We start from the raw sequence: 27,220 nt of genomic DNA, 5'->3' as shown, positions 1-27,220 counted from the left end.
AGGAAATGCCTGTTAAATCCATCCTTTTCCCCCGGCTTTATCACCCCCCCCCCCCCCCCGATTGTGACAGTATGATGTTTCACAATTGAAGAAAAAATAAGATAAACATACTGAAAAAGTCTTGAATTATAATTGAACCTCATTCAAATTATATTACTTTATTCTGGCTGCTACCTTAAGAAAAGATTTTGTGAGTCAATCTAATGAATTAAAGGTACCCCCCCCCCCCCCCAAACAAAATACCCCCACAACAATGTAAAAGATAAAGTACATGTAATTGTTTGGCAATCCCCCATAGCCTTTTTTAATCAAACGTGCTTTTAATCGAACTTGATATGTTTTAGATAATTGCATTTGAATCTAGTTCTACACCTGGTACATTGTACATTTATGTACGAGTATCACATCAAATTTAAAGGCGAAGGAGTCCGGTGTTGAAAAAGGTTTGCCTCATTTGGGATGAATTCATGTGAAAGTTCGTACATTTACCGATATCCTGCGGATTAGTGTTGAACCCGAAGAGATACAGCGGGAAAGAAAGATTGAAACAGAATCAATGTAAACCAGGGTGAAGTTTACGACCCATATCAAGAGGAATTAACAGATTTATTTCATAATATATAAAGTAGCTAAAAGGCTAACACAGAATGTATGCTTGAATGGAATTATCTTGCCGATGTAACGTTACACACATGCATCCTGATCATGGGCGGTCTCACACGGTGCCAATTTGCTGATATCGTCTCCATAAAGTATTTACAGTGTTGATATAAATCCAAAGTGCCTTGTCACATTGTGTTGGGATATATCAGCTTCCAGCATTCCAGTAACACACAAACGATCATTTAAAATCATGCGAGGCATCTCTCATCCAAACTTTTATTCCCCCAATCAATGTTTTTCTGCTTCAATACAGTGAATACTGTCAATGAATGCAAGAAATTCTAACACATTACTAACCACGTGTCGCTGAGGAGGCTCGAAACTCCAGAAAAGCGTGTTGTGACCATTAAAGCGAATATACTGCGATATTAAACAAATTGAGAACTAAACACGAGTTTAGTATAATAAACTATGCCTTTAAGCATATAGAGAGACCAAAGAATACTTAATTTTATACGCCCGTCGAAAACGGCACGTATTATGGCATGGCGTCGTTCCTCTGTCCGTCCGTCTGTCTTTTTTGGACCTAATGGGCAAGATACAGACCGAACCGTAAGCTCCAGGATTTTAGAGCTTGGTACATTTGATCACCATGATGAGAGGAAGTGATCTATCGTTATCAAGGTCAGAACCTATTGTTTTTCAAGATCAAAGGTCAAGGTCGTAGTATCACTTAATAGGAAAATCTAGTAGGAAACCCTTGTGGGCAGGATACAAACCGAACCGTTAGCTTCAGGATATTACAACTTGGTGTATTTGATCACCATGATCAGAGGAAGTGATCTATCGTTTTCAAGGTCAGAAGTCAAGGTTGTAGTATTACTTAGTAGGAAAACACTGTAGGCAGGATACAAACTGAACCGTATGCTTCAAGATATTGCAACTTGGTACATTTGATCACTATGATGAGATGAAAATGCCTAAGTTGTTTATAGCAGATACTGTTGCATAGATCGTTTTATTCTTTGGAATATGTTCCAGGCCCGTACCGAGGGGGGGGGGGGGGGGTGCGGGGGGTGCAAACGCACCCCCCCCCTGTAAAACCATTAAGCACTATTAAAGTCGGCTGTGTAAATCATCAAGCACTATTAAAGTCAAATATTTTCTAAAATCCCTAGCTTTTACTTTCACAGTAAGGAATATCACGAAATAAATTCAATACATAGTGCCTATGCGATGACCAATTTTAGTATGTTTCTCCTTTCATATTTATGAGTATTAAATAAGTAAATAAAAAGCAAAAATTGCATCCAGGATAGAGCATTTTTACCCTTATTTTTCTCTATTTCGCTTCTGCTTCCGGGGGGCTTCGCCCCCCAGGACCCCCCCCCCCCCCCACCGGGCTTCGCCCTGGACCCGCTAGGGGGCCTTAAGCGGCCCCCAAACCGCTCGCCGTAAATTTATGCACCCCCCCATTGAAAAAGTCTGGGTACGGGCCTGTGTTCTGACAATGGTGAATGTAATTTTTTTTTTTTTTTTCATCCTTGGCTTTACTCTTCTCGTTACATGTAATTTTCATTTTATACATATAATTAAAACGTCTAGAGCTTGTGTTTTATAAGCAGTGTGGTTTTATGGTTACGTAATACTTCCTGTCTTCACGCGTGTTCAATCGGAGTTTTGAAATGCACGGGTTTTACGAGGAATTGTCTGTTCGAAGCGGCATGGTTTATCTACAAATTCTACCTGAAACTTGGCCAAATTGAAGGCGCACCCCCCCCCCCCCCTCTTATATTAAGAATTGCTACTTATTCTGGCATTCATCTTTCATTTATTGCAAAGTAAAAAAAAAATTAAAAATGAAATAAAAATTGCTTAGATCCAAGCCTGCGATAAATCAATGAATTCACTTGCGAAAAATAACGATAAACAAATAGAAAGATGTTGGGGCGAGATCAAAAGTTCAATGTCTGACAAAAAACTAAATTCACATAGGTTTTACCAAGACACCCCCCCCCCCGCCCCCAATAAATTATATATGATGACTGTTGAAACTAATCGATTAACAAGTAAGGACAAACTAGTATAAATAACACTCTGTATACCTTTTCCACTGTTTATTCACAAAAGAAAGTGTACATTAATACTATTTTAAAATGTTCATTAAAATGTGATAGTATCATGTAGTTTTACCAGACACTTGTTTTTTTCTCTCTTTCCATATGTAATCGATGTCGGATGACAGAATCTTACGGAAGTTTTCACCCCCCCCCCTTCCCCCTAAGCTAACTATTTGAATTTAGATTTTTATCCGACATCGATCTTTAAATCTCGCCCCTTACATATATACTTCATTTTGCCAATCATTTCATTTAAAATCTAATAAAATGTTATATTTCGTGTCCATTACTGACTTCATTTGTTTCGGTAAATTTTTAAGTAATATAATTTTTTAAGGTTGCGTAATCTGTGCGTCCGAGTTTTGAAAGGCACGGTTTTGACTAAGGTCTCTTTACCAGCACTACAAATTACCAATTGAAAATGTACCCACATTTCCTCTCTCGTTTAAAATAACAATGTTGTTGTGTCACCCTCGCAAGAGAATACATATACATGTCTTTTAAAAAATATTTTCCCCTTTTTTTAATACTTTCTTTGATATACATAACTTATGCATACCACGAAATTCATGATGTAATTTGTGTTGGATTTTTAACCTCCATCCCCACCCCTTCTTTCTGATGCTACTTTAAAATAAAATTATCATTTTCCTGACTATCAGTAATATTCATAACCCTGTAGGTTTATAATAAATTGAAATAATCAAATAAAATAATAAACCAAACATGAATAATTCCTCTACAATACCGCCTTAGATTTTCCCTTCAGTAAACAATGGAGCTGCGTTGCAGTAGTGTATCCCCTAGTAATCTATCTCTTTGCTACTGTTGGAACTATCAAATAAATCTGGCAAATGTCTCATTTTATCATCAGTTTATCTTACAACCCAAAATATTTTTTAAACAAGAGGCCCAGGGGCCTTATAGGTCACCTGAGTATCATGTAACAACCTTCCAATGTTTGAATTAGGTTTGTGTTTAAATATAAGAATTTTACTTTTGGATGGAAGAAACATTGAATAGCTATGTGGTCAGCCCCGCCTTTGCACCAGAACCCCTGACCCAGGGGCCATAAATTTCAGTTTTGAAAGAAGCATCCTTGATCATCATTATCATACTATTAGTTTGTCTACTTAATACCCAGCAGCAGAGGAGAAGATTTTCAAAGAAATAAAATGCATTTTCACTATATGATCAATAGGGCCCCACCCTAATACCAGAACCCCTGACCCAGGGGCCATGAATTTCACAATTTTGAAAGAGGCATCCTTGCTCATCATAACCATGCTATTGGTTTGTCTACTTAATACCCAAGGACAGAGAAGAAGATTTTCAAAGAAATAATGCATTTTCACTATATCACTTATAGAGCCCCACCCTAGCAACAGAACCCCTGATCTAGGGGCCATGAATTTCACAATTTTTAACAAGAGGTACTGTGAGCAATGCTCACTAAGAATACCCCCCGCTTACCCCAATCTCCCAAAGGGTGTTGGTAATAGGTATAAACTACCTCTTTTCTGAGTGTTGCTACTTCGATGTCCAGTGCGCATGACCTTTGACCTTTTGACCCCAAAATCGATAGGGAACATCTTCATCCCATGGGTAGTCCATATATATGATATGGTGACTGTAGGTGGAAAGGATAACGCTTTAGAGCCCGGAAACCATATTGCTACTTCAATGTCCAGTGCGCGTGACCTTTGACCTTTTGACCCCAAAATATATAGGGAACATCTTCATCCCATGGGTAGTCCATATATATGATATGGTGACTGTAGGTGGAAAGGATAACGCTTTAGAGCCCGGAAACCATATTGCTACTTCAATGTCCAGTGCGCTTGACCTTTGACCTTTTGACCCCAAAATCAATAGGGAACATCTTCATCCCATGGGTAGTCCATATGTTTGATATGGTGACTGTAGGTGGAAAGGATAACGCTTTAGAGCCCGGAAACCATATTGCTACTTCAATGTCCAGTGCGCTTGGCCTTTGACCTTTTGACCCCAAAATCGATAGGGAACATCTTCATCCCATGGGTAGTCCATATATATCATATGGTGACGGTAGGTGGAAAGGATAATGCTTTAGAGCCCGGAAACCATTGCGTCTACAGACGGACGGACGGACAGACGGACAACCCGATTCCAGTATACCCCCCCCCCCCCCACAACTTGTTGCAGGGGGTATAAAGAGGCATCCTTGCTCGTCATTACCATGCTATTAGTTTGTCTACTTAATACCCAGAGACAGAGAAGAAGATTTTCAAAGAATTTCTACACTTTCACTATATGACCAATAGAGCCCCACCCTAACACAAGAACCCCTGCCCCAGGGGCCATGAATTTCACAATTTTGGTAGAGGGCTCAACGCTCATTATAATTATGCCCACAGTTTGGCTTCTTGATGTTCAGGAGTAAAGAAGAAGATTTTTTAAAATTACACTCATTTTGATGGTTTTTGCCCCACCCCTCAGGCCCCAGGGGGGCAGGGACCACGAATTTCACAATTTTTGTTCCCCTCCACCCACAAATGCTATATGCCAAAATTGGTTGAAATTGGTTCAGGGGTTTCAGAGAAGAAGCTGAAAATGTTCAAATGTTAACGCACGACGCACGTCGCACGACGCACGACGAACGACGACGGACAAAAACAGATAGCAATAGGTCACCTGAATGAATTCAGGTGACCTAAAAAAACACTTTTCGCTGTATTAACGATAAAACGCAGTAAAAACAACTGCGCATTGAAAGTGCGTTAAAGTGCGTGTTTGTGGGGCAAAGGTATATGCGTTAAAGTGCGTGATTGTGGGGCAAAGGTATATGCGTTAAAGTGCGTGATTGTGGGGAAGGGGGTTAAGGTTAGAGGTCAAAGTTCAAGGTTACAGTATCACAATAGGAAGAGATTGTAGGCAGGATACAAACCGAACCTATAAGCTCCAAATTAATGTAAGTTCGTACATTTGATCACCAAAATGAGGGGGAAATGCCTATTATTTTACAGGGTCAAGATGACAGCATCACTTAGGAAAACCTTGTAGGCAGTATACAGATTGAACTGTTGGGTCTAGGACCGTCTAACATTATACGCACACACTTTATGCCTAGCGAAGGATGTCTATTGTTTCTTAGGGTCAAAGTTCAAGGTCGTAGTAGCAGGATGCAGACCGATTCGTTGGGGCAAGGTCCATCAAACTTGGTACACCTACATCTTATGCCAAGTGAACATATTACATAGAAAGTACATGGTCTGTCTTGTTTTTACGATGCAAAGAAAGTATGTCACACCCTGATGATTGTTGATACTACTTGAAGCCAAGTTCTACAAATTATGGTGTAAGAAAAACACCCTATATTAGTTTTTCACGGGCGCATCGTGTACCGTTGACGGTACTTTTATTATGTTGTTTTATAACTTTAAGTATATAAACACCAACAGTTTCCCCCGCTAGTATAGCAATACATGTATTCCATTATCCCCTGCATATGAAGTTTATATTTCTTAATTGCTTCGATGCACAAGAGCTTGTTCTACGTATGATTAGTTTCTAAATTGAGACAGATTACTGACAAACAAGTTGGTGTTACAGAGATTTCAACAGTCGTTTTGACTATCTAATTTGCCAATACAACCTGTCATTGGATCCAATGCTGTCTGACATATTTCATAGGAATTGTTAGACCGTTTTGGTACACTGATTATAACTACGGATTACTCCGTTTACCTGATCAAGATATAGAGGTCATGGCGGGTGTAACCGGTTGACAGGGGATGTTTACTCGTCATAGAAACCTGATCTCACCTTTGGTATATCCAGGGATCTGTGCTTGCCGAACTCTAGTTTGAAATCTATTCTGAATTTCTTATAGGAGTTATGAGATTGATCACTGTTTATATTTTCACCTTTTCAAAATGGAAACGGATTAATCGTAGTCCAAATCACTATGTAAAGACTTGCCTAATATATAGTAGCGCATATGTCTGACTTTTCTTCTTCACAGCAGTTAATATTTTCATGAGGAGCAAATGTAACGTATTAAAAACGTGACATTTCTTTAGATCAGCTGTTGGTATGCATTGACAAATATAGTCTTAAAGTATGTTGATTGCTGTCTGACGTTTTTCATACCAATCGTTGGGTCGTTTTTACACACTGATTTTGACTTTTGACTATCTACCTGATCATGATATAAAGTTAACGGCGGCTGTGACCGATCAACAGGGGATGCCTACTCCTCCTTGGCGCCTTACCTCACCTCCGATGTGTCCAGGGATCCGTGTTTGTCCTACTCTTGTGTATTCTCTGTAGGAATGAGACTGATCACTGTTCATTATCTTCGCGTATTCATTAAACTAACCATGTCAAGAATATGTTGCTGTTATGATTGATTTTGGTAATATGAGGGTAAGTTACATGTAACTATATTGTACAATTCTTCAAAAATACATCTACACTCAAATATTTGTTACCGATATATCCATATGTTTAACACATCATTCACCGTTACACACACACACACACACACACACGGTAGAGTTAATTTGTATAGACTTATGATTTTATTGAGGAAAAAATTGAATTACAATACTAGAAAAGTATAAAAGAAAGTGTGGAAAAAGAGGTACGTGTCTAGATAAGAGGATGTTTAGCCAATGGAATACTAATTAAAACTGAATGTTTGATTAAGTAAATATTTCATTTAATTGTTATTTACTGAAAGGTTTGCTGATTGTATATGGAATTTTTCACTCATGTGGAGACGTTACCATTACTGACGAAGGGCTGCAAAATGTAGACATATGCTCGTCGCTTACGGCAGAGGGGCATCCTTATCGTGTCAGACCGGCCGAGGTTTTTGCGGTATCATCAGAAGGACTGGCCCATTTAGTCACTGTCCATTGTGTTCACCTTTCTTTTACAACAAGCAAGAGGTACTGATGACCTATTCTAAACCCTATCTCCACAAGTCTTTGGTGTACATGGTAATTTATTGAGAGAATGAACAATCTTCATCATGAAATCCGCTACCATATTTTTATTTACGTTTAAATCTATAAAACAAATGTCTTTGGCACTGAATTTATTCTTTTTCGTTGTTGTGTATGTATCCAAAAAAAATTTGCCTAACAGTATAAAAGTTTTAAAACCTGAATGAAAAAGAGTAGTAGCACTATGATACAATTAACAATCCAATACATTGTCGGGGTTTTCATTTGCCTGTTTTTGTTAAGTTTTCCAGCATTGAATACTTCGGAGTTAATAATGAAAATGTTAGGTAATTCGTTGATTTTTTACCATTACCGCATATATTTCTGTTCATTCCACTCATATAGACCAGAAAGGAAACAGTGTAGTATATGGTTTAAATTTCACAGGTCAAATAGCATGCAATGTCAAATTTATACAAATAGTAAAGAACAAAAAATACATGGCATAATAATTTTGAAAAGCAAGTGGTTTCACAACAAACAGGGTCAATTTCAGTAGACTCTTCGTGAATTAAAACGGTTCTTGCTATTATGATGTAACATTGAAAAATATTTTTTAAAATCATTTAACAAGCAATTTAGATTATTCATAATATCGGATGAGGCATGATTAGTTTAAATATTTCGGAGTCGACCATGTCTTCACAACAGCTGATACAGAGCCACCACTAGGCCGATGAAAACTAGGATTGGTGACGTCATCAATTTCACTACAAATCACAATCATTTAGGAGATGAGTGTGCTATCACATATTGGTTGAAAATGCATTTTATATTTACAACATATTTAATTCAAAGAGGTATTAGTTGTGGGAGTGATGACAACCATTTTTTCCTCAAAATATCTCAATAGCATAGGATGTATATTGATGACTAATAAAATATTTTATACACAAACAAAAGAAATTTAATAAAACTATTTTAGATAAACGTTCTTAATTTAAAGAAACATATAAGGAAGAATTATTGTCTTGCAAGAAATAATTATTTAATCACCAAAATTACACGGCCTGCTCTGAGGCTAAAAGTGTTTGAAATAATTAAATACTGGTACAGTGTATTACATGTACTGTATTACTCAAGTATATAATATAGAACGATTTCATTTAATTCAGTTTTTGGTAACAAAACGACAGCTAATGCCGATTTAACATAAAATTTTACATCTTTTATTACTTATGTACTACCTGAAAGGTTTTCAGCACACATGGCTATTACAGCCCCGGAGCAGCCAGCATATCCTGTCGTTTCGTCACTTCCGTCGTCACAGTCCGATGAGCAGTCACATACAAATGATTTATCGATACAGGTTATGCCTCCAGATTGACAAGTGAACCAACCAATGGGACACAACTGAAAAATATTTTTTTTCACGATTTAAAAAATATTCTCCTCACGAATCATTGCTGATATTCAGATGTTGAGGAAAAAAGAATTTTATTGTTCGGGTCCTTTATCACCTGTATGTATGTTCCCGCAGCAGGTGTCGGACAGAATTGACTATTACAGTCCCCTAACTCCTTCAGCGAACCAGAACACGACTTCCCGCCATTGGCTGGTTTGGGATTGGAGCAAGTTCTAGCACGTGACCTTTTGCCACCACCACATGATACAGAACATGTGCCCCACGCTCCCCATGTACTCCACGCTCCATCGACTGTGAAAAGAAAAACGAATGAGATATAGAAAACTATCTGATCATGTAACTAGTTACATGTAGTAGTATGCCAATTCTGCTTTACAAATGGCTTGTAAAGAATGATTTCTGAAAGATTTTATTTTCATTTTTACGTTGAAAACCTTTAAAATTCTGTTAATGAGAATATGACTACTGAATGAACTACTGAACACATACTTATGCAAACTTGTGTATTGCAGTCCTGAGTCTGCGATGTCGTTCCTACGCAATTGGCTCCACCATATTGGGGAGTAGGACTGGTGCAGCTGCGTGTACGTGTTTGTGTCCCTCCTCCACAGGTAACAGTGCATGTACCCCACGATCCCCAGTTAGTAAAACCGCCATCAACTAGATATTGTATAGGATTATACTTTTTAATCCAAATAAATTATTGTGTAATTTGCAATAGATGCTAAGCAAACAATATGTGAAATGATTGATGTTTTCCGCCACACTCAACAATTTTTCAGTTATATGGTGGCGCCCAGTTTTGTATTGGTGGAAGAAAGAACACAGATACAATGTACCTGGAAAGAGACCATCGACTTTTCGAAAGTAAACTGGGAAACTTTCTCACTTACCGGCGACAGAGGTGAGAGGTCGTGTGATTTTGAGCACGATGCTCTAACCACTCGGCCACAGGGGCCCCGATATGTGAAGTGTAAATGAAAATATATGAAATTTACATACTTGGACAGTTATGTGTGTTGCAGTCCTGACTAGAGGTCTTTGGTCCTGTACAATCCAGTCCTCCGTATTGAGGTGAAGGTTTGGAACAGCTTCTTGAGCGCGTCTGTGTACCTCCTCCGCAGGTAACTGTGCAAGATCCCCAATTCGACCACATATCCCAGCCCCCGTTAACTAAAAACATTTTATATAATAGATAAAAAGTGAAGATAACGAATGTAATAAATCTGATACAGAATACAAAATTATGAGATTATGGTTAAAATGAGAATTGTCTATGTAAATCATAAAGATGTGCGTAACTTACTCGGACAGTTCTGAGTGTTACAGACTTGTGTATTGGAAGAAAACCCTGAACAATAAGCACCGCCATATTGAGGAGTGGGATTACTGCAGGATCGGGATCGGGATTGGATTCCGCCACCACATGTCTCTGTACAAACACTCCACTGTCCCCATCCGGTCCAGAGACCGTCAACTGAAATAAGAGTACATTAGTCAACTCAAGACCATCCTTAGTTTAAAACTGAATGCAGTGAACCATTTTTTCCATTTAAGAATTGCAATGCAAGATATTGGAGATAAATATATCTCACGTTTCCTGTAGATGTTTTGGAGGTTCCATAGTCTTGATCTTTTATTACAAAAGTGTATTTATACTGTATACTTGAATTACTCACTTGGACAGAAATGTGTGTTACAGCTTCTCGAAGACACAGTTGACCCGGGACAATTTTGGCCCAGATATTTTGGCGCCGGATTGGAACATGTTCTGCTTCTTCTCTGTGTTCCACCTCCACACGTGACTGTACACGCTCCATAGGAACCCCACGATGCCCACTTACCATCAACTGTCGAATATATATAAAACCACGTGCTATTGAATACGTCACAGAAATATGAGATGATCGGGATACATGGAAATTATACAACCTGTTTAGATATTGAATCTTCACTGAATATAATTTTACTTAAGTAATTATGTTAAAGAATAATAACCATCCTCGAATTGTGTAAAATCGTTATACATATGTACACATGAAAAGGTAAATATACTTAACGAACAGTGATCAATCTCATAACTCCTACAAGAGATACAAAATTAATAGTTGGGCAAACATGGACCCCTGGATATACCAGAGGTGGGATGAGATGCTTAAGAGGAGAAAGCATTCCCTGTCGACCAGTCACACACGTTGTGGGCCCTGTATATTGATCAAATAAACGGAGTAATCCGTTGTCAAATAAATGTGTAAAGAACGGTCTAACAATTGGTATACGCGTTTTTCTGCTCATTTCAAATACAGAAGTAACAGTTACTCTCATCATAAATGTGAGAATAGTGACAGATTATTGCCATTTAAAGCTTGTATGCAGCGCAGATAAGCATGTTACAATATTTCATATTCTTCCTGTTCACTTCTACAGAACACCACTAATTATCAACTACACTGCTTCGGAGAGATAGAATTATTTACACAATGATGCTTGAAAACACAACACGTTTATCCACAGAAATGTTAAGCATGGCAAATATTAGAGGCACTATGCATCCAAGCACACTAATTTTCATTTCCCAAGGATTTGTTTGAGTATCATTTATTTGAACTATCGATATTTTTACCTGGTCAAAACACATTTTATGTATGTCGTTTCTTACATACGGATATTGAAGACGAATCACTCCGTTACCTGATCAAGCCATTTGTCTCACGACAGGTATCATCGGTCTAAAGGGATGCTTACTCCTGCTAGACACCTGATCCTATCTCTGGTGTGTCCAGGGACACGTATTTGCCGTACTCTTAATTTAGTATTCTTTACAGAATATATGAGATTGATCACTGTTCCTTGTCTTCATTTTGCTTTCAGTCCTAATTTTGAGGAGAAAAAGATAGTGTTCTTTATATCAACTACAATTTTAAAATCCCGTAGTTACTTACTGGGACAGAAATGTGTATTACAGCTTCTCGAAGAGACAGTGGATCCGGGACAATTTTTGCCCAGATATTGTGGCGCCGGATTGGAACATGTCCTGCTTCTTCTTTGTGTTCCACCTCCACACGTGACTGTACACGTTCCATAGGAACCCCAAGATGCCCATTTACCGTCAACTATCAACGGAAAGTTCAATGTCTTCGAATTATTTAAGACCGTGCAACATTAATGTATCTCATGTCTATAAAAAGATATTGAAAAATCAATTGATCTTTTCATGCTTTAGCATTTATATAACAAATTGTGATATCATTTAAGATTTGTATGAATTTATCCATTGGGATAAAGAGAAAAGACAATAATAACTATATTTTCACATCATTATTTCAAATCATTCGGACTCGATTTTGCATAAGTAAAGCTTTTGACATTATTTCTACGATTGAATTAAAGTTCTTACTCGGACAGTTGTGTGTACTACAGCTACGAGTTGAAGAAGATGACCCAGCACAGGATTTTCCGGAATATTTCGGTTCCGGATTGGTACAAGTTCTACTCTTAGTTTGTTGTCCTCCACCACACGTCACAGAACATGGACTGTAGACCCCCCATGACGCCCAATTACCGTCAACTGTCAAAATAAGGATCTTCATCCATATAAACAATAAAATAAAACCGTCATACACGCGTAATTGAAAATTGAACGCATATAGAAAATATAGATAAATAAGCATATAGTAAATATTCTAAAACGATAGTGAATTTATGATCTTTAAGACTTACATTCTGTACTTTTCTTCAGATGTATTTTAATAGGAAAAGTTTCCATAGTTATCTGCAAAATGTATTTTTTATTTAATGCAGAGCATTCCTAAAATTGACTTGGTCACTCACTAGGACAGTTGTGTGTGTTACAATCACGGGAAACTGTTGATGATCCGGCACAATCATTTCCGGAATATTGTGGTGCCGGATTGGAACATGTTCTGCTTCTCATTTGACTTCCGGTACCGCATGTGAGAGAACAAGCTCCGTAAGAACCCCAGGAGGCCCAGTTACCATCAACTTACAACAATATCAATGCATAATCAATTTGTCTGTTCAATGATCAGAATATATAGAGTCTGTTTTATAAGTTAGAGAGTTTTCACTTATTCTTAAATAGTGTATCTCGACTGCTAATACTCACTTGGACAATTGCCTGGGCTACAACTTCGAGAGGATGTGGAGGACCCGGAACAATCTCTTCCGGAATACCTTGGGACTGGGTTGGAACACGTTCTTTTTCTCGTCTGACTACCGGAACCGCATGTGACAGTACAGGCACCATAGGATCCCCAGGATGCCCAGTTACCGTGAACTTACAAAAAGTGACAAAATCGATTATATCAATCGTCTTTATTTTCACGTACACGTCCTCTATTGAGATTATCATGGCTAATTCATAAAGTTAGCAGTAGGGTTTTAATCATCATTGATCCAGTTGGCGATTGCAAATTCCAGAAATTCAAATTTTGGTAATAAAGAGTTGCTGACCAATTACAAGAAAAGAAATCATTTGTTCAAATAATAGTCTGTTTATACGACAATTATATAGTTGTGTAAAAGTGTTTAAACAAATATCTACTCCGTGCAGTATTCTCTTCATACAATATATTCAACTTCTGAAAACAAATCAGCGTTTTACATATACTATAATTTATCTCTATGTACGTACTTGGACAGTAGTGGGTGTTGCAGCTCTGAGACGATGAAGAAGACCCAGAACAAGATTTCCCGCCATACTGAGGGACAGGGTTTGAACAGGATCTACTTCTTGATTGTGTTCCTCCGCCACAAGACTTAGTGCAGCTTCCATAGGATCCCCAGTTACCCCAATTACCATCGACTAAAATTAAATTAACGTATATATATATATATGTGTGTGTGTGTGTGTGTGTGTGTGTGTGTGTGTGTGTGTGTGTGTGTGTGTGTGTGTGTGTAAAAATATAAAACTGTATCTATACCGAAATACACACGCTTTTCTGTATTAAACATTAGATAAAGTGCTTGTGCCTATTTAACATAAAGTAAGTATCCTTGTATACTGATAAGCTAACAAAATATATGAATATATTAAACACAAAATACCCATCGATCATTTTAGTTGTTTCTTAACCCAAGCAAATTCGAAGTGAAAGTCCAGTAAAAATGGAATATTGTCTCTTATCCTTGATACATGTGGTACGTGTTCATGATAAATGGTTTGTTTCAAGTATTTGAAGGAAGAAATATGGAAAATTAATCTGATAACTGACTATATCTTACTGGGACAGGCTGATAGTGTACACGTGGCTGAAGACGTAGAACTTCCTGGACAGTTACTTCCGCCGCCTGTTGGCGCTGGGTTGTTACAGGATCTGGAGCGAGATTTCTTTCCGCTTCCACATGTCACAGAGCATGCACCGTAGGAACCCCATGAACCCCAGTTTCCATCAACTGCCAAATTATGAACACCATTGACTACACATTGTAAAACTATGTTTCATTTACCAGTAAACGATTGTTAATTCTTAACGGTACAAATATATTACTCAAATGAACTTTGCTAATTACAACAATGTGTGTGTAATCTTTTTACCGTATATTTAAATAAAACACATTGAAAACTCGCCTCGGCATGGATTTGTCGGGGTACAAGAAATAGTTTCACTTCCAGTACCAGTACATTGTTTTCCGTCATAAGCCGGGGCCGGATTCGAACACGTTCTTGTTCGAGTTTTAGTTCCAGAGACCATGTGCGAGGTTGGCTGGCATGTTACAGAGCATGCACCGTATGAAGACCACGACGTCCATTTTCCGTCAACTGAAAGACATCGTTGATTTAGAAATTATTCAATCCTCTCCAATGAAAATAGAACTGATTCAGATAATTTTTTCCTTCTATTCAAATCACATTTTCACTCACTTGGTGGTGGTTTTGCACAGTCTTCGTTGACTTTTCCGTCACCATCATCATCTGTAAAACAAAATTTAAAAAGTCAAACCTAGAAAATGCAATCAGGAAATTACCCCTCAGCTTCTGAGCCCAAATGAACAGAATGTTCTATGTGCGTTATTGGTGCAAAAATATTATATATTAAACTTGTCCAGTTGATATTCTTAATGTCGATTCAAACTAAGGGTTTGGAAAGGATCCCATGTTGTAGTGGAATAATTATTTATTCACAAACCTCTGAATCTGTATGATTTCAACTTTTCAGTTTCATCTAATGTATTGTCAATTTACATCCCTATATGTGTATTTCAATTTTGTAATTTATCATACAAGTACTCATTTAAATGCTGTAAATGCATTTATCAAGATTATTTGATGCATATGTAAAACTTATACGGTACCAATTTTGATGCACCAGATGCGCATTTCGACAAATAATGTCTCTTCAGTGATGCTCAACCGAAATGTTTGAAATCCGAAATAACTATGAAGTTTTAGATCTAAATATAGCCAAAAACAGCGTGCCAAACAAGTGGAGCCAAATTCGTCCAAGGATAAGAGCTATGCATGAGGGAGATAATCCTTAATTTTGAAATATCAAATAGTCCATACTTAGTTAAGATTGATTAATAAAATTCGTACCGTATATGAAATAAATCTGGTTCGAACTATCTCACCGTTCCCATCGTAGACAAATCCGCCTAACGGGGAACGAGTTAACTTTTCATTCTGCTGAAAACCTTAGATTGTACACATTGTGAAAAATAATCACAAAGACAATCCATCGCTAACAAGTTAATTTACTAACATCGTTCAATCGTATATGTAGCCAAGCAATCGTTTACCAATGCAGCGACAGAATGAAGCCAAAGAGGAACACAGAGAAGCAAGCCTGATTGATTGATTGTGATTCTGAAAAGTGAAGATAACGAACAGTGATCAATTTCGTAATTCCTATAACCAATACAATAAAATGTCCCTTCCAAAAATAGAATCGTCACCATTGTCAGCGATGGGCTGCGAAACTTTGGCCTGTGCTCGGCGCTTGTAGTCGTTTGGCGGGGACCGTATGGGATACGTTCATCGTGCCACGCCTACTGTGACTCGGATCGTCGGTTTGGTGGCCTCTTACAACAAGCAAGGGGGCTTTGGACCTTTCCAACCAGGATCCCCAAGAGACTCGAGCTCGGGACAAGAACGGCATGCCAGCCAAGGCAGTGAAACACGGTAACGTCATGGTCCATCCCCCTCCCGGAAAGCAGAATGTTTCCATTCAGCAGGCGATAGAGGTTAAATCCCGGACGAACGCTACTCTCCTTTTGCAAGGTCAAACTGGCGAGTCACTCCATTTATTTAACATTCCATATTAATATTCACTTAGTTCCTCAGTACTCCCTTGCTTGTCGTAGATGGTGACTACATGGGGCGGTCCTTCGGATGAGACCGCAAAAGCTGAGGGTCACCTGTGTTGCCCCAACGTTGGTAGTTAAACTAGCACACTGGCCGCCTCCCCAGTTCCCCACAAAAAATTTCCATGCGACCCTTTCTACCATATATGTAAAATTTCATCCTGTTTCTGATTACAATTAATAATATACAAACTTGTATCACTTTTGTTAATTCAGCTGCTAAGTAGTTTAACAGGGATAACAGGATAGCCATCTAAGCTTCGACATACCTACTGGGTTTATTCAGATATTAGGTCAATGTCAACTATTCAATTCAGAAGGTCAAATGTCTTGCTGCTGGTTGTGCTGTATATTAAAGTTTAATTTCAGCAGAACAGCCCCTCTAGTCATGAACAATTTATTTTTAAAACAAAATGGCTGATACCGTTTGTACCGTTTACGAAATAAGTCTGGTTCGAACTATCTCACTGGAGACAATTCCGCCTAACGGGGAACGAGTTAACTTTTCATTCTGTCGAAAACCTTGGACTTAACCAACTGTGAAAATATTTTCAATTTTGTACTTTACCATACAAGTAGTAGAGAATTTGAACTCATTTTTATACTGTAAATGCATTGATTTTGGTTGATGTATAACACAACATCAAATTTTAAGAACGTCTATATCAATTTATCCGAAATCTTGTGTAAAACATTTTTGACCTATAATTAAAAAGAATTACTTTATCCTACACTTTTCTAAATCTCATCTTAAGTCTTGAAACATGATATTGTAAATAAAATGCAAGTTGAAAAGCTGAAAATACTCCTACTATTCAGTCAAATTCTATAAAATGAAATTTTCTTCACTTTAAGTGCAAAAAATTATTTCAAATCTACTGTCATTATTTTTTCTTTATTTATATTTCATATAACATGAGTCTATATTAATTATTAATTTGTTTTGTTTATGTTGACTTTAAACCAATAGACAAACGTATGCGAATAAATCAAATGAAAGTTTTAAAAGCAGAAACGTCAAGTCGAACTCACTGTAGTTCAATACTAAGCATTATGACCCTGTTTTTATTTTCTTTCTGTTTTCTATAATTACCCTTTAATGTAGAAACTAAAGATATACTTTCAAAAAATTCACAATACTACAAAACTCAGACTCCAACCATTTTAACAATTTCCGATAACACTGACCTTTGTTTTTGTTTTCCGGAGTACAGAGTTCCTCATCAATCTTCCCGTCACAATCGTTGTCGATACCGTCTCCAGTTACAGTCGGCGTAGGAATACATATCTAGAATAACAAAATATATACACCACATACATTATTCATAAGTACAAGGTTTCTAGAATTTGAATTCCTCCTGTTGAACCACTTAATGACATATTTCATTGTCTTTTGCATTACTACTTCAAAATTATTTCTTATTTTTAAAGGATGGCGTATTGTTATAAGCATCTCTCGAAGAAAGATAAATAATTTAACTTACGGCATTGACTTTCGCCATTCTCATACCAGTGGTAAAACCGTATGTTTCCAGGGGAGCTTTTCCGTACATAAACCCTCCAAAAATAGCAATAGGGGATATATGTCGAACAGTGTGAGTTCCCTCTGATATCGATATGTATCCTCCGACAAGTGTCGTTCCAGAGATTCTCTTAAACTGTGTGTTGACAGGGAACGATTTGCCATTAAGTCTGAGACCTGAGGCTTCCCTTTCCTCTACAATGAACATGAAGTAATTTTCGTACGACCCTCGGGAGTATTTTGGAGTGGCGAATGTGTAATCAGCACCATATTGTTCACACGGCGGAATGATCATCATAGCGGGATCCGAAGGTTCGCTTGAGCTGATCTGGGATTGGACAAATTGAACCAACATGATGGGTTTGTCTGCGACTACCCTACAGTAAGCCTTTGACGATATTACCTTCTGCACGACACCTCCCTTCTTGGAAATGGTGAAAGAAGACGAGTAACCGCCCGATATGGTGACTTTGGTGTTGTCTTCGCTAGCGATGAATTTGAAATAGTCCCCAACGGTTCTCAGGGGAATAGGGACAGTAGCAAAATTTTTACCCCATGTGTTTACAGGAGTAAGGTGTTCAACCAAGTGATCCTGAGACCCGCCTTTTCCGATGTTTGTTTTCTTGTTTCCAGAGAAAACTGATATGCGTTTATTAGCCGTAATGAAACTTCCACTAAGGTCTCCATTTGTAGAAAGTTGCCATGTGTCGTATTTATTAAGATTTTCTTTCACCGTATTACCCTTGTAATACTTTTTTTTATTATAATACACATATCTGTTCCCCATGTATTGACCAATGGTGACGCTGACCGACGTGGAATCCTCTACCCCGACAACCAACATCTCGCACTCCCGATATGGCGGGTACCAGGAGACGGCGTAATACTCATCTGACAAAACATCAACTGGAAGACCTACAAAACCGTCGTTGGAGTTTCTCTCCTTGTTGAAACCGTAAATGACGATTTCGTCCGTGCCTGTGATTCTGATACCTTCAATATTCAACATATATAGAATTATATAAGTTTTTGTACTGTACATCATCTGTAGTTTCAGTGAATTAGATTTCTTCCACACAACAAATCTGAAACCCATATTTGCAATATATGGATGGATCAATGGAGATGGATTGTTTGTTTTGTTTGTATATTGTTTACGCCCCCATTCTAGTATTCTTCAGCAGCTATTAGTGAACAGCTACAAATTTTAACCTATACATGGTGCTCAGGGTCGGCATCGAATCCGGGAATTCCGATTCGAAGCGTTATATCCACTAAGCTGCCACAAAAGATAACAGAGATGCATGGTGGAAATAAATGGATGGATATAAGCATTGATAAGAATTACCAAGAAATTAAGTGGGTAGATCACGTGATTAAATTATGTCAAATCATGGGGGCAATCAGAATATTTGATTACAGGTACATTGAACTTACCGTTCCACTTTATATCTTAATTAATTCATTATGTACCTATGTCTTTGAAACAAACAAATCTGACACTAACAATCCAACGTACATTTGGGCGACATAGTGACCTCATTATCCTGTAATATTCCATCATAATTTTTACTTTTTTCGAACTTTAAAAAAATGTTGTTATTTTTCTGAAATTTTGTTTTGCTTTGGACGAAGTAAAAGCATAAAAAGTGGGGAGTCGTAGATATCTTAGTGTTCAGAAAAATAGAAACGGTGCTCATGATTTAGCTAGACCTTATGCTGTGGATCTGTTATTGGAAAATAATCAGCCTTCTTTATCTCTATGTTACCGATTGATTTTTGTTATACCGTGGTCCAATGTTTTTACTTCTAGTGTAGTGGTTTGACATTTGATCTATAAACAACGTCATCGGAAATTGATCTTACTTAATATTGGTGTGTTTACATAACCAAATCAAAGTCGGAAAACATTCCTTAAAAACTGATACATGTATATATGTATCCATATTGTGGTTTTTCAATGAATGATTAGCATAATTGTATATGTGCTTTGAAAACTTTCAAGTTATTTAATATCCTCTCTCTTTCTTTCTCTCTCTCTGTATATATATATATAGCGAACACTTTGACAACTGTGCTAGAGGCAACTACAGCGTATTTCCATTTTATAAACTTAAAACAGAATCAACATCCATGAGACTTGCTAAAGAAAATTATTTCATTAAACTGTTTTCTCCTAAACTAAACAAACTTTAATCAATTCTGATTGTTAAACCTCTTAATTCATCAACTTTTATCATGTTAATGTTCATGCTTATTTTGTCCAAGTCACCTTTCCCGAATTTTTTGTATTATGACGTCATGTATGTATTCCCTCCTCGCAAAGACTATCATGACGTCATGACGTCACAATAGACGTCTCTAAGATAAACAACTTTGTATTCATTATTTAAAATTTGTATTCACCTGAGGATGGATGTTAAAATCCAGAAAGCGCTAGTGATTTAAATATATTTTGGAACTGTATATTTTCCTGATTTTTTTATTGAATTATATATATATATATATATATATATATATATATATATATATATAGCATGTGACAGTGTGGCTATAATTCCATCGTCATCGAAAGCAAGTTTTTAGACTTGCCTAGATGGTCGAACGGTCTAGTGCACTGGGTATCCAAATCATGTGAAATTGTGTGTGTGTGTGTGTGTGTGTGTGTGTGTGTGTGTGTGTGTGTGTGTGTGTGTGTTGTGTGTGTGTGTGTGTGTAAGAGAGAGTGTGTGTGAAAGAAAGAGAGTAAATAAATGGAAGAAATGTCCATCATTATAGAGATCAGTCTCATAAATCTTACAAAATTTGCAAAATAACAAAATGTGCAATTGTAATAATACACACATGTATAACGATAGATAAATAAATAAATATATAGAAATATGTAGATAGATCGATGGATAGACATCTTGATAAATGGATGAATGTAATTACGATGATATATCAACGAATGAATAAATATTCAGATACATGTATATCGAAAACAAAATAGTTGCATGTAGTTAAATACATGTATTATATTCGAAAATTGCTGAAAGAAAAACTCTGTAGAGCGATATATACCCTTGCTGCTTTTACTTGATCCAACCATTCTTATTTTGTTGTTAAAAAACAGCTGCTTGACTTGACCAGCTGTGATGGTAAAAGAAGCTGATATTTTTGGACTGGAACTCTTTGGGGAATCTACTTTTACACTAACCACGGTAGTGCGGGAAGTTGTGACGAAGAGCTCACATTCATAACTGGTTCCATAGTTATCCATGAAACCTATAATGAACTCTGTACCCCTGTTATCAGGAGCTCCTACAAATAAGCAGTAAGAAAATATATATTTAGAATAAAAAATCAGAAGTAAAATCTGATTTGAAATATCACTCTGAAACACTAAATTTTTATTAGAACTATATTCCTAGTCTACACTTTTCGTTTGTAATCAATATTTTTGCTAAATAATGGACTTTCTCATTGCTTTACAGTTTTCATCTTTTTGGAGTTACCATCTATTCATTCTGTAAAGTGGCCATATTATTCTTACCTAAAACTACAGTGATGCTAGCCAGTACGGCTATCGCCACCAAAATTAGGGCATCTAAAATCAAAATATGAGAATGTAAAGATCAGGTATTGAGTTAAGAAATATGATTTAATTTGACACTGGTCAGTATTTGACACTATGTTATTAACCATGCATTTCAAGGGCGGATTATCCATATACTTTCGAAAGAGTGGTGGTCCTTCCGTTAATGCAATGGTGTAAAGCTCGGTAATGTTGAAATCTAGCCTCTTGGTCGGACGAAAGAGCGGGGGAAACTCGAAACTTTGAGAATATTTTTCATTTTAAAACGTTAAAGAATAAAGTTTGTTATACTCTCAATTTTATATTATTTATATGGTTTATGAGACTGATCATCATAGTTCTTCATTGTCTCCACGTTTTCATTCTTTAGAACAAACTATGGTTGTTGCTTTTTTTCAAAGTTATTGCAGCAATTCCTTTCTTAAATAATTGCATTATTCTGACATGATTCTTTAGAATAAAATTACTAATACATTTTGTGAAATACTTACCCATTTCACAACTGTTTTCAATATGCAATTTGTTGGAGAGTTGGGTAAGATTTATAAGCTGTTTAGCAATGTATAACCTTAATCTTGTAATCGTGAATTTAATCACCTTAACTGCATTAGGGTGCTTTTGTGATGACAAAAGTGCAATAAAGTTCTTTTGGTTTAGGGTTTCAGCTAGCATAAAGCGAATTTTAGTTTCAGTTGAAATCGCTTTGGATTGCAGCGTTTTGGTATTAAAACACCTGTATTGGGAAAGTGTTGTCTTTAAAATGTCTTAAGTTTGTAATGTCTTTAAATGAATGTTATTTACACTTTTTTTACATTATATTTTAGTTGACACCAGATGAAAATCATAGGTACTATATTATCTTCCCTGATTTATTGAATAATTACAAAGAACGACAAAACGAATATTAATCTCATAAATCCTATCAAAATACGAATTTGAAAGTAGGGCAAACATGGATACATGACAACACCATAGATACTATCAGAAATAGCCATAATTTGTTGTCATATAACCTTTTAATCAGTTACATCTCCCATGTGTCCTATATGTTGATCTGGTAAACGGTGTAATACGTAATCAAAATCAGAAGGACCTAACAATTTCTATGAAACATAAAGAAGTGATAAAAGAATTAGATAGGTTACATGAGGAATATGTTTTGGTTCCAGCTGATAAAGCTAGTAACAACATTGTCTTTGTTTGTAAGGCTTATTATTATAACTGTATTTTAAACGAATTTGACATTAATTTCACTTTTTTTTTATCGTACTTACACTTCAACTGCCCTTTCAAAACAGGGAATTCTTCAAAACCATGCTTCAAGTTTAGATACATTTAATATTCCAGTCAAAGGGTGGAATAAATGTGAGTTACCGTACCTATACTGGATTCCTAAACTACATAAAAACCCTTACAAAGAAAGATACATTGCTGGATCCAGTAAGTGCTCTAACAACCCCCTATATTTGCTCCTCACAAAAATATTAACAGCTGTGAAGGAGAAACTTCAAACTTACTGTGCGACTACATATGAGAGAAGTGGTGTTAATCAAATGTAGATATAAAATTCAAAAGAACATTTAATAAACTTGAAATTAAAGACTAGACTTTTTTGCCATCATAGACAGTTGCTTCTTCAACAAAAATGGAAAAAGAAAATATTCATATCTAGTGATCAGTCATCCAAAACATTACTTTGTTAAACACCACTCTGATTCCACGCACAAGTACTCTGAAGTTGAAATAAAAAATATGCTAGAGTTCCTCATTAACAATATCTCCGTGGTCTTTGGTGATCAGGTCTTCTAACAGTCTATTGGAATTCCCATGGGCACGAATTGTGTTCCTTTGTTAGCTGACAGGTTTCTATATTCATATGAAGCAGAATTTATTCAAAAACTTATACGCGAGAAGAAAAAATATCTTGCTGTGGCCTTCAATTCGACATTTAGATATATCGACGACATTTTGCCTATTAACAATAATAACTTTCATTCATATGTCGATTCAATATATCCCTGTAAGCTCGAAATAATTGATACCACAGAGCAGTCCACTTCTGATTCATACTTAGATATTCTATTGAAAAGTGGACATTAACGGCAAACTGACAACTTAACTTTATGACAAACGGGATGATTTCAGCTCCTCCATCGTCAACTTCCCATATTTATGTAGCAATATTCCATTATCACCTGCATATGGTGTTTATATATCTCAACTGATTTGATACGCAAGAGCTTATTCTGCGTATATTCAGTTTTTAAATCGTGGCAAGCTACTGACAAACAAGTTGATGGTACAGGGGTTTGAACAGCTTCGATTGAAGTCAGCATTTCACAAATTCTATGGTCGTTATAACGATCTAGTTCGTCAATACAACCTATCACTGGGTCAAATGCTGTCTGACGTGTTTCTTACCGATTGTTAGGCCGTTCTTGGCACACTGATTTTGACTACGGATACCTTCGTTTACGTTATCAGGATATAGGGCTCATGGCGGGTGTAACCGGTCTACAAGGGATGCTTACTCCTACTAGGCACCTGATCCCACCTCTGGTGTGTCCAGGGGTCCGTGTTTGTCCAGCTATCTATTTTGTATTGCTTATAGGAGTTATGAGATTGATCACTGTTGTGTATCTTCACCTTTCATCAGCATTCCACTTGATGATAGGTTTTATTTAAATAAAATTATACCGACCTTATAATTTGTGAAATGTTGACTTTTAATATACAAGACTTTTGAAAACCCTGCAAAATCAACTTATCTGTCAGTATCTTGTTTCGATTGATTATCCGCAGAACATATTTTCGCGTTTAGAAACATAAACACTCTGGGAAGCTAATGTCATCCCTTGTATCAAGATCCTTTAAAGTCTATTTTCAGTACAATATTCAAATATGAATCAAATGTAAAATACTCTGCGATATGTTTTGATTGGGGTTCACTGGGATACCCCTAAACGACATATGATTGAAAGTGAACATTGTTAATATGTGTCTTGTAAAACGAAAATAAAAACGAATAAAAAGAAACAATGTAGTGCTCCTCATGGATGTTGAAATTATTTAAGTGTTACATATGGTTGAGTAGATTGACCCTGGGGGTACTGATGACCTATTTAGTGGCACTTACGTAAATAATGAGGTTCGGATGATATTCTCGGCAATGTAAGGTTTCCAAGTTTTTAAGAACTATTTTTGATTTGTTGCACGTCTTTATGATTACATGTAACTAAATTGTTGACATCGTTTATCATTCAAAAATGTAGAAATCAAAATTATTCATGTTACAATTGTGCTTGTGTCATGTATATAATTTGATTCAAACTTTTATTTTGCATCACCTGTATATTGTGTATATATTTCTCAACTGATTCGATACTCAATTCCTTGTTCTGGGTTTGGTCAGTTTTGAAACTGACGAACATGTTGATTGTACAAGGGATTTAACAGTCCCGTTTACAGTCTGCATTTCGCAAATTCTATGGTCGTTGTAACATTCTAGTTTGCGAATATAACCTATCATTGAGTCAAATGCTAACTAAGATGTTTAATACCGATTAATATGCCGTTCTTGGCACATTAATTTTGATTACGGATAACTCCGTTTACCTGATCAAGATATAGGACACTTTACGGGTGTTGCCGGTCGATAGGGGATGCTTACTCCTCCTAGACAGCTGATTCCACCTCTGGTATGTCCATGGGTCCGTGTTTGCTCAACTCTCTATTTTGTATTGCTTATAGGAGTTATGATATTGATCATTGTTTGTTATCTTCACCTTTCATAAGGTTAATTATTTGTATTTTTACATCCCAGGAAATTTCACTTCGTTAGATGTAAGGCAAAATGAAATGAAATGTTGTAATTACGATCATCATATTTAGTCTGAACTCTTATTATTTGCGCATGAGATTGCCTATATGTTAATGGTTAGGGTTTTCGTAAGTATCATTTAAAAATGTCCGAAATAGGTGGAATAGCATATGAAATAAAGCATTTATTCTACTATTTTCATTGAGGTCAAGTTACAGGTGACAGTACTAGGCCTTCAAATAGTTCTAAATACCGAGATTCACTCAAAATTTAACCTCTTGTCGATTGATATTTTCTTCTACATTTTGTCATGGTAGAAATCGTATTCTTACATCTCATCAAGTTAAGGTTACAACCACAATATTTCACTTGAACGTTTAATGCTGTAACAAATTCCTCTCGGGTTTCCTTTTGATGCTGTATTCTACATTGGAAGGTGAACCTCCTGTTGCTTTTCGGTTGTAGTAAGTTTGGAATTTCGTAACGTTTCCAATACGTTCCCAATTGCTTTTCCTCTTCATTTGGTATTTGCTAGGTACTATAACCATTTTTTAACTATTTTATCATTCCCAACTCATGAGATACTTTCATGTTTTCTTTCTCCGATATTTTGTTAAGCGGTATAATGATATTCAATGACAGGAACGTAGGTCTGAAAATGAAAATATCAAGTTCAGATCATATTTACTTAATGATCGGACGTAATGTTCAGTTAGATAGCTCGTGAACCATAACTGTTTAAAGTCGACATGCGTTAATTCAATTTAAATTCACTTTTACCATGGTGATATAATTTTTGTAATATGGTCATTTTATCATTACAAGTTAATCAATGGAATGGAATTCATTTGGAATTAAAATATAATGTAAAGGTAAAATGTCCACTAACCAAATAGTACACTCCTCATCAGTAAACATTCCATACCCTATATCAGGAAATAAAGACGTCAATTCTTTTAAAAACTGGATTAATCAAGAATGTTTCTCGATGGCAGTTATTCAAAATCCATATCTTTAGCCACAGTAAAATGCTCTGTCAACGAAATTGTTAATGCAACACAACTGATTTAAGAACATATGGACACCACTCAAGCAACGGAAACTATCTTCCTGAGAAATCACAGCCTTAGATCTAAACGAGTATTCTTATCTTAGGAATTCCTTAAGTGCCAGGATCCAACAGTAAACGCATTGAAGAAATTTACAATACGTTCGTCGGTTATATTCTAGCAAGTGATGTCCATATGGGAAAAGTGTGGGCCTGAAACTAATGAACTCTATCAACTGCCAAACAAGCAACTTCCAAACATCCAATGCATGAAAGGTTAAGATAACGAACAGTAATCAATCTCATCTATGTTACTGATGAATGATGAAAACAAAGTCAACATTTTCCATAGGATACAAGTATGTCATGCAGTCGACTGAAAGTTTACTGATTGGTATGGAAACGTGACTGAATGGCAAAGGTCTGCCCTACAGTCACCTTTCAGTTTAGTGAATGACAAATTCATTTTGTGTTCTACGTAAGATTATGAAATTTAGAAACAAAAATAGCACCGGAGAGTATATTGCATACATTTTCAGAGTGGATGTGAAATTTTAGGGGATCAACTTCTCGAAAACATTGCTCTTGTAATAGGTGAAGAAAATTATATGAGCGCATCATCAAAGTGTTATAATTTACATTCGCTAGTAGTGTTATAATAGGTTCCTTCCATTTCGAACGACTTACCAGCAAATCGTAGTCACATTTCAAGACAAAACAGTGCTTATGATGTTGGACCCTTGCATAACATTTTGTGTAATAAACCATATAGTGAAAATACGAAGATAACAATCGGTGATCAATCTCATTTCTATAAGGAATACAAGATTAAGAGATGGATTGGATATAC

At 36.5% G+C, this 27,220-nt stretch overlaps 1 protein-coding gene across 1 annotated transcript; it reads right to left on the bottom strand.

Moving 5' to 3' along the window:
* Window positions 1–8,205: 8,205 nt before the first annotated feature.
* On the bottom strand, window positions 8,206–21,202 carry LOC125658800 (uncharacterized). The gene is made up of 14 exons (XM_048890222.2): window positions 20,989–21,202; window positions 17,888–18,918; window positions 17,592–17,691; window positions 14,965–15,015; window positions 14,671–14,862; window positions 14,325–14,495; window positions 13,735–13,905; window positions 12,023–12,193; window positions 10,387–10,557; window positions 10,083–10,253; window positions 9,570–9,740; window positions 9,175–9,371; window positions 8,902–9,067; window positions 8,206–8,424 (listed from the first exon to the last, which is right to left on the bottom strand). The coding sequence occupies exons 1-14, from the start codon at window positions 21,185–21,187 to the stop codon at window positions 8,357–8,359; spliced, it is 3,030 nt and encodes a 1,009-aa protein (XP_048746179.2). The 5' UTR covers window positions 21,188–21,202; the 3' UTR covers window positions 8,206–8,356.
* Window positions 21,203–27,220: the final 6,018 nt, after the last annotated feature.

This window comes from Ostrea edulis, chromosome 9 (assembly GCF_947568905.1).
Source record: "Ostrea edulis chromosome 9, xbOstEdul1.1, whole genome shotgun sequence".
In the NCBI taxonomy this organism is placed as follows: domain Eukaryota; kingdom Metazoa; phylum Mollusca; class Bivalvia; order Ostreida; family Ostreidae; genus Ostrea; species Ostrea edulis.
Note: the sequence above shows the minus strand (reverse complement) of the source record. Positions and strands in the feature narration are given on the sequence as shown.

What these genes read in the sequence shown, in the direction of transcription:
- LOC125658800 (XM_048890222.2), bottom strand. Translation starts at nt 21,187, where the DNA reads ATGGATAACTATGGAACCAGTTATGAATGTGAGCTCTTCGTCACAACT. An exon ending in CAATACACAAGTTTGCATAA is followed by an intron (nt 9,372 to 9,569) that starts GTATGTGTTCAG and finishes TTCTTTTCACAG; the next exon opens with TCGATGGAGCGTGGAGTACA. An exon ending in GTGTGCTGAAAACCTTTCAG is followed by an intron (nt 8,425 to 8,901) that starts GTAGTACATAAG and finishes TGTGATTTGTAG; the next exon opens with TGAAATTGATGACGTCACCA.